We start from the raw sequence: 17,272 nt of genomic DNA, 5'->3' as shown, positions 1-17,272 counted from the left end.
TATTTTATTCTTTTATCATGGATTGTATAAATTTGCTGAAGCAGTGTAGGCTGTGGCTCTGTGTGGACTTTTTCTCTAGTTTGCCAGTGTTTTTTCTGTGAAGTGTTAGAGTCACTAGGACAAGTGGCCAATCAGCTTTTCATCACTGCTGAAGTAAGAATCCCCTTTAATGCCTTTTTATATATCATTGTCTTTAGATAACTGGAGTGTTCAGTGTTCTTATTAAGCAGTGATTGCTGTCCTCTTATACATAGAATTCAGTGTCTAATGTTTAGATTAAGATATGTTGAAACCAGGAATAGACTCAAGTCCTTACAGTAAGCTGAGTGTTCTTTCATTAATTACATTACTTTGTGATATTATGTGATCACTTATGGTTTAGAGTGAGTTGATAAGAAGGGCCCCAAATGCAGAACTCACAGAGAGCAAATACTGCACAAAACTAAAGATAACTTTAGTGAGAAGTGTGAGAAAGTAACAAGGTCTGAAGAAACCAAAGTAGAACAAAGTTTGACCATGATAATCGTTTCTGCCCCTTTCATGAACTGCTGTGAGCCTGTTTCAGTATACAGTGTGCCATTTACAACCAAGATTTAAACTGATTATTCTTTAGCATGCGACCAATCGTTGTTGAAGGCTTTAAAGGAAACAAAGCTAACAAAGGACTGACTTTCACATGTTATTCCACCTCAGGTTGTTGGAGCAAGTGTCTTTAGAAAAACATCTCAGAACTGGGGTCTTATTTCTGTCTCAAGTCCTGAAACATCTGGAGAAACCTGTTTTGCACTGTACAGATATGCACATGTTAATTCTCCTCACAAGCACCCATCATTTACAGCAGTTGTCCCCAAAGTCAAAAGTGCTGCAGCCCACTTAAAAAACAGAGAATCCCATGCCAACAAATAGGAAGTACTGTATCAAGATTTAAAATATGTCCCATCTGACCTCTTCTTCAAGGTCAGTAGATCTGAAGGTTAAATGATAATGCTATATTAAAACTGTTTCTTACCGCCATTGACAACATACAGGGAATAATATATGGGGATTCTACGTATCATGTTACTTTGGACCTCTGACCTCTTCTTCAGGGTCAGATTTTCATAAAATGTCTTTTTAAGACTCTGCTTAAAATTCTGCTCTCTTTGTTTATATTGGCAACATTTAGGAAATGATAGTAGCATATGGGGCTTCTAAATATCACATTCTAGTTTGCATCCAAATATCACAGCACATTTGACCTCTGATCTCACTTTTATGTTTCACATCTGCTTTTCTTTCAAGTTGACCCTAAAATGTGTTTTATTTTTAAAGAAAGTATTTGTCAAGAGAAAGAGAATATGCTGCCTAGTTACTTAGAAATATACTGCAGTATAATAATATGTAACTAGAAGCGCTCAGAGAATTCAAACCACCACCAAGGCAGCTCACTCTGCACAGTATTTACTTTTAAGGGAATATTGTATTTGTATATATTCAGGTTTTCTTTGCTCTGCTGCAGGGCCTTGGCCATTTCAGTGATTATAGCAGCACAGCGAGGGTTTACTGGTGATTTTGCTTATATCGAATTTTGCTTCAGTCATTGGTTATTTTGCATTATAGCTTGCCTAGACTTATAATAGTGGTTGCAGTAGGATTTTTTTTTAAAAATCACACCTTTTCTGTATGGATGCCTCTTTTAAGAAGTTACTAGACTATTGTTTCCCAAAAATGTAATTATAGTGTAAAAATAAAAACCTGCCATGGCTGAAAAACTTGTCGTTGGCACTGTAAAAAGTTTCAGGAGAGTTATGTGGTAGAATGTTTCTTAATAAACAAGCGGTATAATTGCATTTACTTCCATGGTTTAATTAGGTGATTTAATTCAGGGCGCTCCATAATCATCTGTGAGGCTTGGGAATACCCTGCAGAGCAGACAGGATTTTCATTCAGTAATATTCTGGGGATTTTACAAACACAGTAGGTTGATTCTGAGCATGTGCAGAGTCAGTGTAACTACTCAAACTTGTTTCTGCTTTGAGAAATTGAGTGTCGTGTTACCATTGCCCCCTGTCTCCTCTACCATGAAGCAAGAAGAGAGGTGGTTTAGAGGTGCGGGCTAGGGGAGCTCACTTTTAAAAACGTGCTCATCTGTGGGGGCTCCGGAGAAGGAGGGAGTATTTGAAAGTGCTAGGATTTTTTTAGGAGAATCAGGACGACTAAAACAAATGAAAGGTCAATGACTGAAGAATCAGAGGGAGGCAGTAATGTAACAAAACAGGATACCAACTGCCGTTAAACACCTGACTTTACGCGATCATTTTTGGCCGCTTCCAGCACCCGTGCCGTAAAATCATTAAGCGACGCGCAACTAAATCCAAACGCGGCTGGTTTGGCAGGGATTTTGCCGTCGACGATTCACTCGACCGCAGTGGGAGTTTTGTGTAAGCTAACGTTTGCCACAGGTAAATGTTACATGACGTTTCTGTGTGCCTGGTGTAAAGTTTTGTTTGTAGGCTTTACGAATGTGTGCTTTTTAAATTTTCGTGTAGCGATATCTTGAATTTATGTTTACAGCCGCTAAGATTGTTAGCCGGGTAGTGCTACCAGATTTGTAGCTTAGGTTACCAGTTTGTTTGCCGTTGCTAGGCCAGTGTTGTGGTCTCGTTATGGGCTGCATTTAACACGAGCTAACGCTGGATAGCTGACCCGTTACTTTGACAAATGCATTGGTAACGTTTACGATGCTGCTACTGTAAAACGCACCCTTTATGGAATTTCCCTCTAATGGCTGTCATTTAATTACCTGACATTCAACTTTAACCAGCGTAGGTTTCTTCACCTAATTAGCTAAAATCCAGTTAGCCAGTTTGGAGTAGTGCCTTTGCAATACGCTCTATCAGAGTAGTGTGTTGGTGCCATCCTTTCTTCTGAATGTATGCAAATATAAAAAGGTTATTCATTTAAACAACTGTATTTAACCTAATGTGTGCTTATGCCTGTTGTTGGGAAAAGTCTTAGGAAGCTTAGTGTTGATTATGTACAAGGGAACGGCTGCTCAGGTGTTGGTGCCAGGTAAACTGTATCACTGCCTGCCCAGGAACTTTGTTACGTTGAGCTTAACCACGTGTGTCCCCCTCTTTGTCCTTTAAAGGTAGTTTAAACTAGCGTTAAACCTCCCAGAATCAAATAAAGCTAATTACAGAATCTGATGAAGCAGCTGCCATTCATTTATGTCCAAGAGATACCAACTGGTTGAGGTTGGACTGGGACGTACTTCTGTGTAATATCACGCCAGGCGCTACCACAAGGTAGTGCAGTGAGTCAGTGGAACCATTATTTAAACAGGCAAGTCATTAGGAGCTCGACCTTATGTACAGCATGCCTCCAAAAGGCAAAGCCTTGTAGAAAAGAGGGCAGCTAGAAAGAAATACAATTTACAGAAGTGAAACAGCAGCACTTATCCAAAATCAAAACATCCTCTCGGAAGTGCTGCCCTCTGGTGGTGACAGTTTTTGTAATGACCCTTGGCAGATTTTCACTGTAAGTACCTTTAACCTGTGTGATGCTTTAACCATGAACTGTGTGTATAACTGATATCATGCATGATTGTGCTCACCCCAGCAGTGTCAGATGTGGGCATTTCTATTGCTGAAGTGTTCCTGAAGCTGAGCTTTGGGAAGACAAGGTGCCAAGCAGCAAGGGTTGGCTGGTTCTCCTCATCATGTCCAAGACCAAGAGCTCAGAGTCAGTCAAGGTGGTGGTCCGCTGCCGTCCTATGAATGAGAAAGAGCAGGCCGCCAAATATGAGAGGGTGATCTCTGTTGATGTCAAATTGGGCCAAATTATTGTCAGAAACCCCAGGGAGTCCTCAGGTAATGAACTCCCCAAAGTTTTCACTTTTGATGCCGTTTATGACTGGAACTCCAAACAAATAGATTTGTATGATGAAACCTTCAGGCCCCTGGTTGATTCTGTTCTTCTTGGGTTCAATGGGACCATTTTTGCATATGGCCAGACGGGTACAGGGAAGACGTACACTATGGAAGGGGTGAGAAATGATCTGGAGAAGAGAGGAGTGATCCCAAACTCCTTTGAGCACATCTTCACACACATTTCACGCTCACAGAACCAGCAGTACTTGGTGAGAGCGTCATACTTAGAAATTTACCAAGAGGAGATCAGAGACTTGCTCTCACAGGATCAGTTGTGTCGTCTCGAGCTCAGGGAGAGGCCTGACACGGGTGTGTATGTTAAAGACCTTTCATCATTTGTCACCAAGAGCGTGAAAGAGATCGAGCATGTCATGAATGTGGGCAACAAGAATCGATCAGTTGGTGCCACCAATATGAATGAGCACAGCTCACGCTCTCACGCGATCTTTGTCATCACAGTGGAGTGCAGCGAGTTGGGTGTAGACGGAGAGAACCACATAAGAGTTGGTAAACTGAACCTGGTTGATTTAGCTGGCAGTGAAAGGCAAACCAAAACTGGAGCTCAGGGAGAAAGACTTAAAGAAGCCACAAAGATCAATCTGTCCCTTTCTGCTCTGGGGAATGTCATATCAGCGCTGGTGGACGGCAGGAGCAGCCACATCCCCTACCGAGACTCGAAGCTCACGCGTCTTCTGCAGGACTCCCTTGGGGGCAATGCCCGCACTGTCATGGTCGCCAACATTGGTCCAGCATCCTACAATGTGGAGGAGACCTTGACAACGCTGCGCTACTCGAACAGGGCTAAAAACATCAAGAACAAACCACGTATCAATGAAGACCCCAAGGATGCCCTGCTCCGGGAGTTTCAGGAGGAAATCGCCAGACTGAAGGCGCAGCTGCAGAAGCGCTCGGGAAAGAAGAAGAGGAGGCAGAGGAGGAGAGCAGGGGAAGGAGGCGATGGTGAGGATCTGGAAAGTGGTGAGACGGAGGACGATGAGGAAGATGGAGACGACAAGGGGGATTACTGGAGGGAACAGCAGGAGAAGTTGGAGAAGGAGAGAAAGGCAATCTTGGAGGATCACAGCCTGGTAGCTGAGGAGAAAGCTCGGCTTCTTAAGGAGAAAGAGAAGAAAATGGAAGACTTGCGGAAGGAGAAGGAGGCTGGAGAGATGCTTTCAGCCAAAGTTAAGGTAAGCGGGTTTTAAAACTAGTACTTATCTGTCAAAGTAGTGGCTCCATAGTGTAGCGGTTCACACATTCACTTAACAAGTGAAAGATCCCTGTATTGATCCTGGGAACAAACGTCAGGAAGGGCATCCAGCATATTAAAAATAAATAAATGAAAAAAATTTGCCAAAACATGCAACCACTTGCTGTGGTGACCACCGAAAGTAGCTGCTTCTACTTATCTGTTGGAGCAATTTTGACCAGAAGGAAGATTACAAGCTCAAAGTTTAGAATGTATTTATATCTGTTAATAAAAAAAAATCATTTATCTGCTCATAATACACACCACAACTTAGCATGGCTTCTTTAAGGTCAGTCCTGATGTTGTAAAGGTCTTATGCTTGAATTTGAGTCATTTGCTTTTCCCCCCAGATGACTTGAAGCTTTTTCCTAATTTTTATTTGTATCCAGGCGATGGAGAGTAAGCTCCTAGTAGGGGGAAAGAACATTGTGGATCACACAAACGAGCAACAAAGGATGCTGGAGCAGAAGAGGCAGGAGATTGCTGAACAGGTATAGTAAAGGGGGTCTACTCTGTTCATTTCAGCTCCTTATTTTTAATCTTGGACTGTAATAGAGCAGCAAGTGTGAGATCAGTTTGGGCCCTAAATGGCAGGAATCAGGGCTTGTAATTATGGGGCTGCACCAAGACCACTTATAAGATTAATAGTTCAGAAAATCTTTCTTTTATAATCATGCAACTCTACTAGTAGAGTCCAAGAATGAACATTTTCTGTCCCATGTGCTTGCTCATATTCATTATTAGATATTTTCAGACTACTTCAACAATCTATAGGGCATTGTTTTTGATAGTGAACATTCTTGACCATTTAGTACCACATGACAACATTGTTCAGTCAGTAAATTGTGGGACCTCATTAGACCCTGGTGAGTGTTTAAAGATGTGAACGTGTGTGTGTGTGTGTGTGTGTGTGTGTGTGTAAAGAAACGGCGAGAGCGGGAGATACAGCAGCAGATGGAGAGTCGTGATGAAGAGACGCTGGAGCTTAAGGAGACCTACACCTCTCTGCAGCAGGAGGTGGACGTCAAGACCAAGAAGCTGAAAAAGGTAACAGCAGGTGCTGTTGATGGTTGTTACATTTGCTCAGTGCACTGTCCACAGTATCGGTTCACACAGCAGTCACGGTTTTTCTGTAATTCTGAATCAATTCCAAATGTCAGAATAGTTCTTGGTACTCATGTTGACACAAAAGAAAAGGAGGAGCTTCTGAGGGCATAGTGCAGCACCACAGCTGTGTTCTCTGTCTATACCAAGACTGGGGTCTGGCTGAAAGGGGGGGCTTGTTTTTGTTGTTAGTACAAAAATGGATGATTGAGTGGGCTAGTCAAAGTTCAGACTTAAAGGCTTTGAGATGCTTTGGCTTGACCTTAAACAGGCCGTTCAAAAACCCTTCAGTGTGGCTGAATTAAAACAGTGTGAAAGACTCGGTGTCAGTTATTGTAGGTCTTGATGCCAAGAGTGGCACTGTATATCAGCATGTATATGGATTTGGATAGAAAAAAAAGTAACTGATAACTTGATTTTTCTTAACTTTAATTAAAAAACTAAGAACAGAATCAAATCCTGAGATTGTCAAAGTTGGCACACCTTGTGATTACCTGATATATTCTAAGATCCCAAAATGATGCAAGTAGCTGTTGATGAAAAAGTTCAAGGTAGAGGATTTGAGATTTGTTGGTAATAAAGTGTCTTTCAAGTAAGTAGGTCAGCTGCTTTTTTTTTTTTTTAAGTCAGGTGTTGTCTGTTGTTCTATTTGGGTAGTTTGTTATTCCTCATGACAGTCATGCATATAAGCTAAATTCTGAGTCTGAATACTCTGAAAGTCACCCCAGTTTGCTCTGTTTCTCTGTCCTCCAGCTGTTTTCCAAACTGCAGTCAGTGAAGGCAGAAATCCAAGATCTCCAAGAGGTGCACATCAACAGGCGCCAGGAGTTGGAACAGACCCAGAACGAGCTCACCAGGGACCTCAAACTCAAGTATGGAGCCTGCATAACAGTGTTGCCCTGGCACAAAGACACTGAGCCATATTGTCTGTTGTGACCATCATGTTGTAGAGGAGGAAAAAAAAATAGCTGATTTCATGCTGTTTCATGCAGGCTGAGAGTAGGGAATTGGGGAAACCTTTTGTGCATTGCTAACACATTTGCACACTGCAGTGCTTGGAAATGAAATGTTTGAGTTACAGATGCATTACACTAAATGCCTTCAACCATTAGACTTCCTGTGTAATAACATGCAGCACGAGTGTCTGAGTTGTGGTGTTTTTGTCTTTGTCTTCCTGTCTATTAAGTGTTTTGTGTGTTTGTCTTTAAGGCATCTGATTATTGAAAACTTCATCCCCTTAATGGAGAAGAACAAAATAGTCAACAGGGCTTACTTCGACGAGGAGGTCGAGGAGTGGAAGGTGAAGCCCATCACACGTATAGAGGAGTAAGTCAGAACATCCAGAGCGTCTCTGAGTCATTCCATCTGAAATACTCAATTTTTTCTGCTTGACCATCGCTGATTTGACTAAAAATTTTATGGTTCAAAGTTAAAATGTAAATTAAATTAATTAAAAAATATATATGCGCTGTGAAATGTTAGCTTCATATATCAAATACTTTTCTAGATATTTATTTTTAAACATTTTTTAATAGCAAAGACCTGCCTGCATTGGCTCTGCATGCAAAGTTTCATTGAGATTGGCCCACCCGTTAAGAGGAGATCGGGTACATAATACACTGTGATCAGTATATTAAGATGAGCTTTTTGCCTTTAGTTTATAGTGCAGTGAAGAGGGAACATTGTGTGTAGAGAAGAGTGGCTATGGTTAGCACTACAAGTCATGCTCGTACTTCATGCTAACCAGAGTTTTCACAAACCGAAACATGGAGATTATTCACAGCTGAGCTGTTTGAAGAACTGGTTTAATGCATGCCCCAATTAGCCGACCATCTCTCCAGAGAATTCTTCACTATCCAAAGCTACAAAAACTCCATTTCTGGCAGAGTCACACTCTCTGTATAGGTACACAAACAGACATCAACGTGGGACCAAAATTCTGCGTGAGGTTCAAAGGTCAGGGTATGTTAGCTGCCTGAGAAGCAGCTGTGGAAACCTGTACCTAATGAGGAAAGAAACTAAAAGTCCCTGCTTATAGATGTCGTTTAGCATGTAGTTCCAGTGCACACAGTTTAAACGTAAGGACGGCAAAGGACCACAGCATCCAATCAGTTCTCAGTGTCAGCCAGTAATGGTTGAATATTTTATTAAAATGATATTTCTTGAAATCTTAAGTAGTAAAATGTAGGCTCAGTGTTATCTTTTCTATAGTGACAGAGCGGACAACTGCATTATTATAAGACACCAAGGAAAAAAGCTCTCCCTTTCTCTGCTTTAGTGACCACCAGATGATGAGCAGGCCTCTGTCTGCAGTTGGCTACTGGAGGCCTCTCAGCCACCATGCTCACAGGGCCATGATGTTGATGCCTGACACGAGATACAAAGTAAGCAGTTCTTCTCCTTTCTCAGTGGTAAATGTCCTATACAGTATTTATTGATATGTGATTTTTTTTTTTTTTTTTTTTTTTTTAAGCCCAGACTGAGTGAGTAAAAGTAAAATAGGTAAAATTTTATTTATATAGCACCCCTCAAGACAAATATCACAAAGTGCTTCACAACATAAGAGCAGAGCAAAAAAAGGAAAAACAAACAACTAGCCAAATGAAGGTCTAAAAAGGTGAGCTTTTAGCTGTTTTTTAGAAGACGTCACCAAATCCACAGCACTCGATCTCAAAGGGAGAGAGTTCCTGAGTAGGGGAGCCACTGCTGCAAAAGCTCTGTCTCCTTTAGGTTTCAGCCTTGCATGATTTTAAGTCTGTAGGCCCTGATCACATGACCTAGGAGACCTCATAGGGATATATGCATGAAGAACTCAGAACCGGAACCTTAAACTGGACTCTGAATTTAATGGGGAGCCAGTGCAGCTGGATCAGCAACGGTGTGACATGAGAGTACTTGGAAGACTTTGTCAGAAGCCTCACAGCAGCATTCTGAACAACCTGGAGATGCTCCAAGGAAGTTTAGCTAAGACGAGTAAACAATGTGTTACAATAATCCAAGTTCAGAGTGTGACACAATGGATCTTAACTTGGCAATATTCCTTAAATGGTAAAAACAAGAGTGAACTTGACATGGACATCTAGAGTGAAAGCAGAGTCAAAGGTTACCCCGGGGTTCCTAATGGAAGATTTAGTGCATGTGGCAAGGGGACCAAGAGTTTCCATTATCCTGGGCACAGATCTGTCAGGGACACACAAACAAAGACTTCAGTTCTGTGAGATGTCTGAGTGCTGAGATGTTTGCACACACTCATCGTGGTCATGAATGTCATGGTAATTTGGGACTTTTAATGATTTCTTTGAATTGTTCTTTTTCCAGGGTGGAATGATTGTGCAGCATACACCTTCAATGACTTGAATTGGATGCACAAGTTTGAATTTACTTTGGATTTTGATATGTTTAAAGCACTTTGAGTGCTCAGTTCTCTAATCCACACATGCTCAAAAGTATACATACAGGCTCTAACCAGTGGCGTGCAGGGACTTTACAGAAAGGCAAGCAGAGAACACACACTCTATCTGGCCAAAGACAAAAACAAAAAAGTCGCCACCAAAAAAAAAGGGTTACACTAATATTTTGTTGGATCGCCTTTAGCTTTGATTACAGCGTGCATTCACTGTGGCATTGTTTCACTAAGCTTCTGCAGTGTCACAAGATTTATTTCCATCCAGTGTTGCATTAATTTTTCACCAAGATCCTGCAGTGATGATGGCAGATTCTGACCACTGTGCAAAGCCTTCTCCAGCACATCCCAAAGATTCTCAATAAAGTTGAGGTCTGGACTCTGTGGTTGCCAATCCATGATGTCTCATGCTCCCAGAACCACTTTTTCACAATTTGAGCCCGATGAATCCTGGCATTGTCATCTTGGAATATGCCCGTGCCATTATGGAAGAAGAAGAGTTCAGGGTCACCTGATCCAGCCCTAACTATAAGCTTGATCATAAATGAAAGTTTTAAACCTAATCTTAACTAGAAGCACTCAGAGAGTGCAAACCTCTGCCAAGGCCATAGGGTCACTGATGCTGTAATACGTGTATCTAAATGCTGTGAAATAATCTTGCATCTTTCCCAGACACTAGGATCATCTGAGCAGTAAACAATTAAAAAAATGATCGTCGCCTCACTATGTTGTTTGATAGAACATGTCACTATGTTACACTCTAATTTTTTACACTCTAATTCATTTTGTGCCTTGTGTTTCGGAGTTAGAAGCTAAATTATTAAAATCCCCCTATCCCGCAATAGTGAAGAACCATTAAAAAAATTCCTGGATCCAGATCGTGATCCGGATCACCGCCAGAATTTAATCACTTCTTCCTCTTGTCGTTTCCAACCACTCCACAAAATTTCATCGAAATCTGTTCATAACTTTTGGAGTAATCCTGCTGACAAACAGACAAACAAACCAACGCGACCGAAAACATAACCTCCTTGGCGGAGGTAATAATAAAAATAGAGAGGGTGTCTGTCTCCTGAATCCAAGCTGGGAGCTGGTTCCACAGAAGAGGGGCCTGAAAGCTGAAGGCTCTGCCTCCCATTCTACTCTTAAGTATCCTAGGAACCACAAGTAAGCCAGCAGTCTGAGAGAGAAGTGCTCTGTTGGGGTGATATGGGACTATGAGGTCTTTGAGATAAGATGGGGCCTGATTATTCAAGAACTTGTAGGTGAGGAGAAGGATTTTAAATTCTATTCTAGATTTAACAGGGAGCCAATGAAGAGAAGCCAATATGAGAGAAATCTGCTCTCTCTTTCTAGTCCCTGTCAGTACTGTCAGTAGCTGCAGCATTTCAGTGGGGTTGAGGTCAGGGCTTTGGGAATGTCATTCCAAAAGCTTAATGTTGGCTTGCTTTATCCACCCCAAAACCAGTTTTGATGTGTGTTTGCGCTCACTGTTCTGTTGGAACACCCAGTTGTGTCCAAGTTTCAACCATCTAGCTGTTGATTTGAGGTGAAGTTGAAGAATTTGGAGGTAGCCCTCTTTCATTATTCCATCCACTTTGTGCAGTGTACCAGCACCACTGACAACAAAATGGCCCCAGGGGAAGTACAGTTCTCTTTCTTAAATCTACACTGAGTTTCTTGGTCTTCCCCATTGTTCTGAGTCAATTCAGTGAGTATTGTCAAGCGAATCCTTTTAAGGCTGGCAAAAGGAAACTCCCAGTTGTAGTCAAAACACAATCACTACCAAGATGTACAACTTGGCCTTGTAGAACCTTCAGCACCACTTAATAAAAGATTTAAGTGAGTGTTTGTATATATTTTGGCCTTTCTTTATAATTTTGATCCTGTGTAGATTAAAATACATTCAAACTTGTGCGTTCAATTCTTGTTTTTTAAAGTCACTAATTATGTATGCTGTGCAATCATGCAATAAGAAGAATACAAAGATTAAAAGCCCAAAATTACCATGACGTTCAAGCCCATGATGAGTGTATGTAAACTTCTGACCACAGCTGTAAATAGCTGAATGCGTTTCTGCTTCGTTGTTCCAGGCTGAAAATCTCTTAATGCTGGATATGGACCTTCCAGCACGGGCGACTAAAGAGTACCAGGAGCCGGTTATCGCCCCAGAGGTGGCGGCAGCTCTGGAGGATGCTCTTAGGGTTGACGATGAGATCCAGGTAGATGCCTCAGGCTTTCGCAGCAGCTTGGGATCAGTGTCTCCTGCCGGTGCCAGCGGCAGTCTCAAGAAACCAAAGTCTGGGTAAGTCTGTTACTTTTAACTCTCCCTCAGAGTACCACATCCTGTAGTTGGGCTGGTGGATTTGGATAAGAAACAAAGATATTTGGCATTAGTGATTCTTATTTATTAATTTGGCTCAACGCCTGAGAATCTCTGTGTCCATGTGCAATTCTGAACACAACACAAAAGGAAGGAGGCACCCACTTTAAAGCAAGTGTGCATTACAGACAAAGCTCTGATACCTGATCAGGCCCTGATACAGAGCATAGATAACCTTTTGCTGTCACACCGACAGCGTGTTTAACCCTGTGCCAATGTTTTCTGTCCCCTAGTCGACCAAGAACAGGGAAGAAGTCGAGCACCCCGACCTCTCCATACTCCCCCTCTAGCCCCGGATCCCCTCTTTACCCACAGTCCCGTGGCCTGGTGCCGAAGTGACAGTTGCTGCTGCTACCATCACTGTCTGCCAACTTCTGTTGTGCACCTGTCCACCTGTGCACCTGTGCACCTGGGATTCATATTGAAACATGGGTACTGTTTATCTGTTGTTTGTTGCCCAGACTGCAGAATCTTTTAAAGAAAAGACTAATGCTGCTTTTTAGTTTTTAACCACACCACTGTTAACTGTTCCCCTCCTTATCTTGAACACAACACTGCAACAGCAGCCACGCATGAACCCTCACATCATACTACACTGCTTTTACTGTTCCCTGGATGTTGATGAATGTCAGTAATGGTTTATATATACACATCACAATGTTCTTAATGTACAGAAAAAGTGAAGGTTGGCTTTGGCCTTCCCTTGATGGACTGTAATAACGTCAATGCACTACTACATCATAACTTCCTAAATGTGTGTTAGCTGTCCTCTGTGTTACTGTCAGTGAGGACTTGTGGCTGTGGTGGTGAGGAGGAAAGGTAAAGATACACGAACTGAAAGCTCTTGAACCTGGTTGTGGGTGTGTGTGCTGTTGTACATCTGGCTGCACATCTGTGTGCATCTTTGACTCACTGCCTGAATAGATTTTTTATTTATTTTTTTTTACTGTTTGTCATATTGTGCTGTTTTTGTCCATGATTTTAGTTCATGAATGTTAGAGTGGAGCATTAAGCCTGTGTGTGGCTGCATGTGTTGTTCAGGGCTTTCAAATTGTTTTGGAGTAGCAGGGGGAATGCCAAAGTAGCAGGCACCTTATGACCGAGACCGAAGCCATGACGGCAGCAGACGATATGAATAGTCACATGGCAGTCCAAATGGCTCAACGTACGTCTACATGGCGCTGGAAATGGAGATGCAGAGTGGTGGAGTAGGCGGAAAATGTGCCTGCCGCCGGCATAATTTGAAAGCCCTGGTTGTTTCTGTCTTAAAGGAATAGTTGCACATTTTGGTAAATATGCTTACGAAAGCGAGGCAGGAAGAACTCTTACCACTGTACACTAAATCTGAAGCTGGAAGTGTTTGGCTTTAGACGCGGCTGCTGAGTATTTCTCCTGGATTTTAAGGGGGTAAAAAACTCCAATGTAAAAAATTCTGATTCCGGATTAATTGACAGCATGTCAATTAAAGCATAATTCAAATAAACTGTAAGCAGTTTATTGACGTTGTTACAATTAATTATCAAAAGGGGGGGGAGGGGGGGGGCTGTTGGTAAATCCAGTCAGATTAATGCACATTACTCTATGCAACATGATAATCTGTCCTCTTCTGTGCTGTCTCAACTCTAGCTCAACACAGACAAAAGAAGAACAAGTAATTAAGTTGATTTCTCGCAGGGAAAAATGAGGTAATTAGGAAAATTAAGGAGAGAATTTCACCAAAATGCCCTCAATGTTTTTGTCTTCTGGAACCTAAAGGCTCCTGCATGTGCAGATGTGTCACACAGACACCTTCAGCCTTCTGCTTTGTTGACCAGTCAAAATTGTTTTTAAGGAAGTAATTAAATGCAGTGATAGTAAATTGTTACACTACCTTTTAAAACTACCTTTTGCAGTACTGTGACTACTTTAGGTCAGGATAGCTCACAGGCTAGCTGGCATCTTAGACTCTCCAGGTGGAGTCTGCCCCACTCAGCTGTGATGCTACTCTGCTGCATGCCCTGATGAGCAGAGTCAGAGCGCTCTCTGCTGGACAAACTGTGATGACACCATTTCTAAGTAAGCCTAAAACACATTTTTATGCAATGTGTTCTGGAAACATTTCTGGAAAAACATATACATATATGCTGATATTGTGATTGAGTAACTTAGATCCTACAAAACCAGGTTTGCCATTTTCAGTCTGAGCCAAGCTAAGCTCCTAAGCTTCTGATTCTGGTTTATTTAGACTTCAGACTAACACATAAGCCAATTTCCTCGAATGGTGGACTATTCCTTTAAGACTGTATGATTGTGAATGTGCAGGCCAGGAAGTAAAGCATGCTCCAGATCTGGTCTCAGTCACGAGTTGCTGTAATCAATAGATGCTGTTCTTCCTGTGACACACACACAGGGAGGAGGTGGGGAACAATGGGGGAGAGCCCGACACATTCACCCACTGCGGACACTTTCTAGGTTGCAAGACAAAGCAGCTGCCCACCAGGCCACTAATCAAGAGATCAGCATTAACTACAGCCTGGGTCAGATCACAGGTACAGTCCTGGAATGTGCCTCAGATTCATCAGGGTTCCAAGGTGCCTTAATCTGCATCCTCGATCTCTGCTCCTTCATTTGAGATGGACACACATACTCCTGCCAGTCTTCATCAACGTATCATGAATTCATTCCAGGATCAGGGAATCGTTAACAGCGTGAACATTAGCAGAGCATTCGGACACAGCATTCAGTTGTTTCTGGGTCTTTTGGGTGAAGGCCACTGCAAAGGACGGCAGATGAAGGGTCAACATTGTCCTTCTGATATTTATTGTTACCTCATCTACCTTGGTATTAATCTGAGTGCAACAGAGCATTAAAACACCCGGGGTGTGCAGGAGAGCTCTTCAGTGGTGGTTCCACCAACCTCAGTTGAAACCCTGCAGACTTGAACGGATCTGAATGCACAAACCATTCCACACGTTTGCCTCCAGGTGGATAATATGCAGTTTTAACCTTCATGGTTCAGCCTGCTTCTCTGCTGCTCTCTGTTCCCCATACTCTTAACCGTGAATGGGTGCGCTTTCCGCTCGCTGCTACCATGCAGGGTTTTCCAACCCACTGTGACATTTCAGCAAGCCTGGGTCAAGTGGCAAATGAAATCTTTTTAAATACTCGTGATGTGGCCTCTTGATTGTCTGCTGGGGTCAAAGCTCACAGGGTACGTCGAGGATCTCTGCTGCTTGACCCATGCTTGTGTATGTATTTAGAGACTGTATGTAATGAATAGAATTTGTTGAAAGGCAATCCTTAGTCACTTTTGCATCTGTAAGAAAAACAAACATGAGTTTCCATATGAAAAAAGTTAACTTATTACAATCCTATGTTTTTATATGCAGATGTAGATATAATTTTTTTATTCTTTTTTTCTTGAAAATTGTTTTATTTTTGAAGCTCTGTAATTTAATGCAGAAATCTTATTTTATTTTGCATCATGTGTAGTGTGTGTCCAGCTGATCAGTTTTCCTCATGGACGCTGAGAGCATGGCTCATATTGTTGATGTGGGTCTGTGCAGAGACTCCTTACAGAAAGAAGAAATCACATCACAGATCAATATTGGCACATTTAGCTGTATGTTGTACTTCACATACATAATCATTAGAATAAGGCCTGACTGTTGTAGCTGACATTGAAATACTATATACCTGCCGCATGATTTTTAGCACGCTTGAGTAACATGTTTGGTTGTGACTGTGTTCATTGGTCATAAGAATTTAGTGAGCAAAATGTGAACTGCTTAATTTAATTGAATAATTTTGTATCACTGAGCTACATCACTGGATCCAGACTCCCAGACATTTTTGTGACCAATTTTTACGTGCTGTCATTGTAGACATGACAGTTCTGCTGGTGCATTTATGTATCTGACTCTGTCTTTTACTTGTTTAGTTTCTTTACATTAATAAAGAAAAATTAATGACAGTACTGTGGTATATCTTTATTAGGGTATTTAAGAATTATCTTACACGTTAGGACCATTGTTGACCGGAAATGACACAAGCATCTCCTCGAAGATAGTAAGACGAAGTACAGCAGGCATCACTGTGGGGGAAAAAATATTCCTTGGGCTTTATTTACATTTGATGAAAAAGTGGCATGTCCAAAATTATTCATACCGTTTGTAAACTGTCAGTCTGAGATATTCCAAAGTCCTATATCATTTCAAATAGTCCAAGTTGTTCTACAGCATCCTGATTACTGTGCTGTTTTAACTCAACAGGTGAAACCAGCAGCTGTCTGCAGCTGGTTTGTGGGCAATCATGGCTAAAACAAAGGAGCTCACTAAGGAGCTGAAGCTGTGCATTGTGGCTGCTCACAAGTCAGGAGACGGCTATAAGGCCTTCCAGCGGCAACCGTGCAAAGTATTATTCAAAAATACAAGACACTCCACGCTGTGGAAAATCTCACAGGATGTGGTCGGAAGCCAAAAGTGACACCTGTGCTGACCAGGAGGATAGTGAGAGAGGTGAAGAAGAATTCAACGATCACCACCAGGGCCATCCTGGTGATCCTGGGCTCTGCTGGTGGCAACATCTCAAGGCAGATAGTCCAGCGGACACTGCTGGGTTCCACGGACGCAGACCAAGGAGGAGTTCGCCAGAAAAGGCGCACAAAAGCCCGCTTGGCCTTTGCAAATGCTCATCTGGATAAAGAAGAAGACTTCTGGTCTTCTGTTTTATGGTCAGATGAAACAAAACATCAACGTTTTGCAGTGGCCCGGCCAGAGTCCTGACTTGAATCCAACTGAGAATCTGTGGAGGGGCTAAAGATCAGGGTGATGCCAAGGAGGGCCTCCAATCAGAAAGAGTTGGAGCTAATCGCTAAAGATGAACAGGCAAAAATACCAGTGGAGACACGCAAAAAGCTGGTCAGCAATTATAGGAAGCATTTGATTGCTGTATTAGCCAGCAAAGGCCTTTCTATTGATTATTGAGAAGGGTATGAATAATTTTGGACAGGCCACTTTTTCTTCAAATGTAAATAAAACCTGAGAAATATTTTTTCCCACAGTGATGCCTCTTGTACTTCGTCTTATCTTCTGGGAGATGCCTGTGTCATTTCTGGTCAACAAAACAATTGCTGGCTGAATAACAATAACTTTAAGTCAAACTTTGCCAGGAGTGTGAATAATTTCAGGCTTTACTGCACATATAAACTTTATATAGTCTGTCAATTCATGGCCGAGTTGCTG

At 42.0% G+C, this 17,272-nt stretch overlaps 1 protein-coding gene across 12 annotated transcripts; it reads left to right on the top strand.

The window, feature by feature from the left end:
* The first annotated feature begins 1,988 nt into the window (after window positions 1-1,988).
* Window positions 1,989-17,056, top strand: kif3b (kinesin family member 3B). Of its 12 annotated transcripts, none has more exons than XM_030734556.1 (9): window positions 1,989-2,088; window positions 3,601-5,101; window positions 5,550-5,651; window positions 6,085-6,207; window positions 7,018-7,136; window positions 7,474-7,590; window positions 8,543-8,648; window positions 11,761-11,972; window positions 12,284-16,002. In XM_030734556.1, the coding sequence occupies exons 2-9, from the start codon at window positions 3,701-3,703 to the stop codon at window positions 12,387-12,389; spliced, it is 2,286 nt and encodes a 761-aa protein (XP_030590416.1). In that variant the 5' UTR covers window positions 1,989-2,088; window positions 3,601-3,700; the 3' UTR covers window positions 12,390-16,002. The 12 variants fall into 12 exon arrangements, with proteins under 12 accessions (XP_030590416.1, XP_030590414.1, XP_030590411.1 ...); XM_030734554.1 differs by lacking the exon at window positions 1,989-2,088 and adding an exon at window positions 2,095-2,420; XM_030734551.1 differs by lacking the exon at window positions 1,989-2,088 and adding an exon at window positions 2,095-2,441 and having other exon boundaries at window positions 3,604-5,101.
* The last annotated feature ends 216 nt before the right edge of the window (window positions 17,057-17,272 follow it).

Source organism: Archocentrus centrarchus, chromosome 7 (assembly GCF_007364275.1).
Source record: "Archocentrus centrarchus isolate MPI-CPG fArcCen1 chromosome 7, fArcCen1, whole genome shotgun sequence".
Taxonomy (NCBI): Eukaryota; Metazoa; Chordata; class Actinopteri; order Cichliformes; family Cichlidae; genus Archocentrus; species Archocentrus centrarchus.
The sequence above is the reverse complement of the archived record's forward strand: the minus strand, read 5'-3'. Positions and strand labels throughout refer to the sequence as shown.

Excerpts from the sequence above, each read along its gene's own strand:
- kif3b (XM_030734556.1), top strand. The coding sequence starts at position 3,701 with ATGTCCAAGACCAAGAGCTCAGAGTCAGTCAAGGTGGTGGTCCGCTGC. Across the intron at positions 6,208-7,017 it reads AGACCAAGAAGCTGAAAAAG|CTGTTTTCCAAACTGCAGTC; the intron begins GTAACAGCAGGT and ends TCTGTCCTCCAG. Across the intron at positions 7,591-8,542 it reads CCCATCACACGTATAGAGGA|TGACCACCAGATGATGAGCA; the intron begins GTAAGTCAGAAC and ends TCTCTGCTTTAG.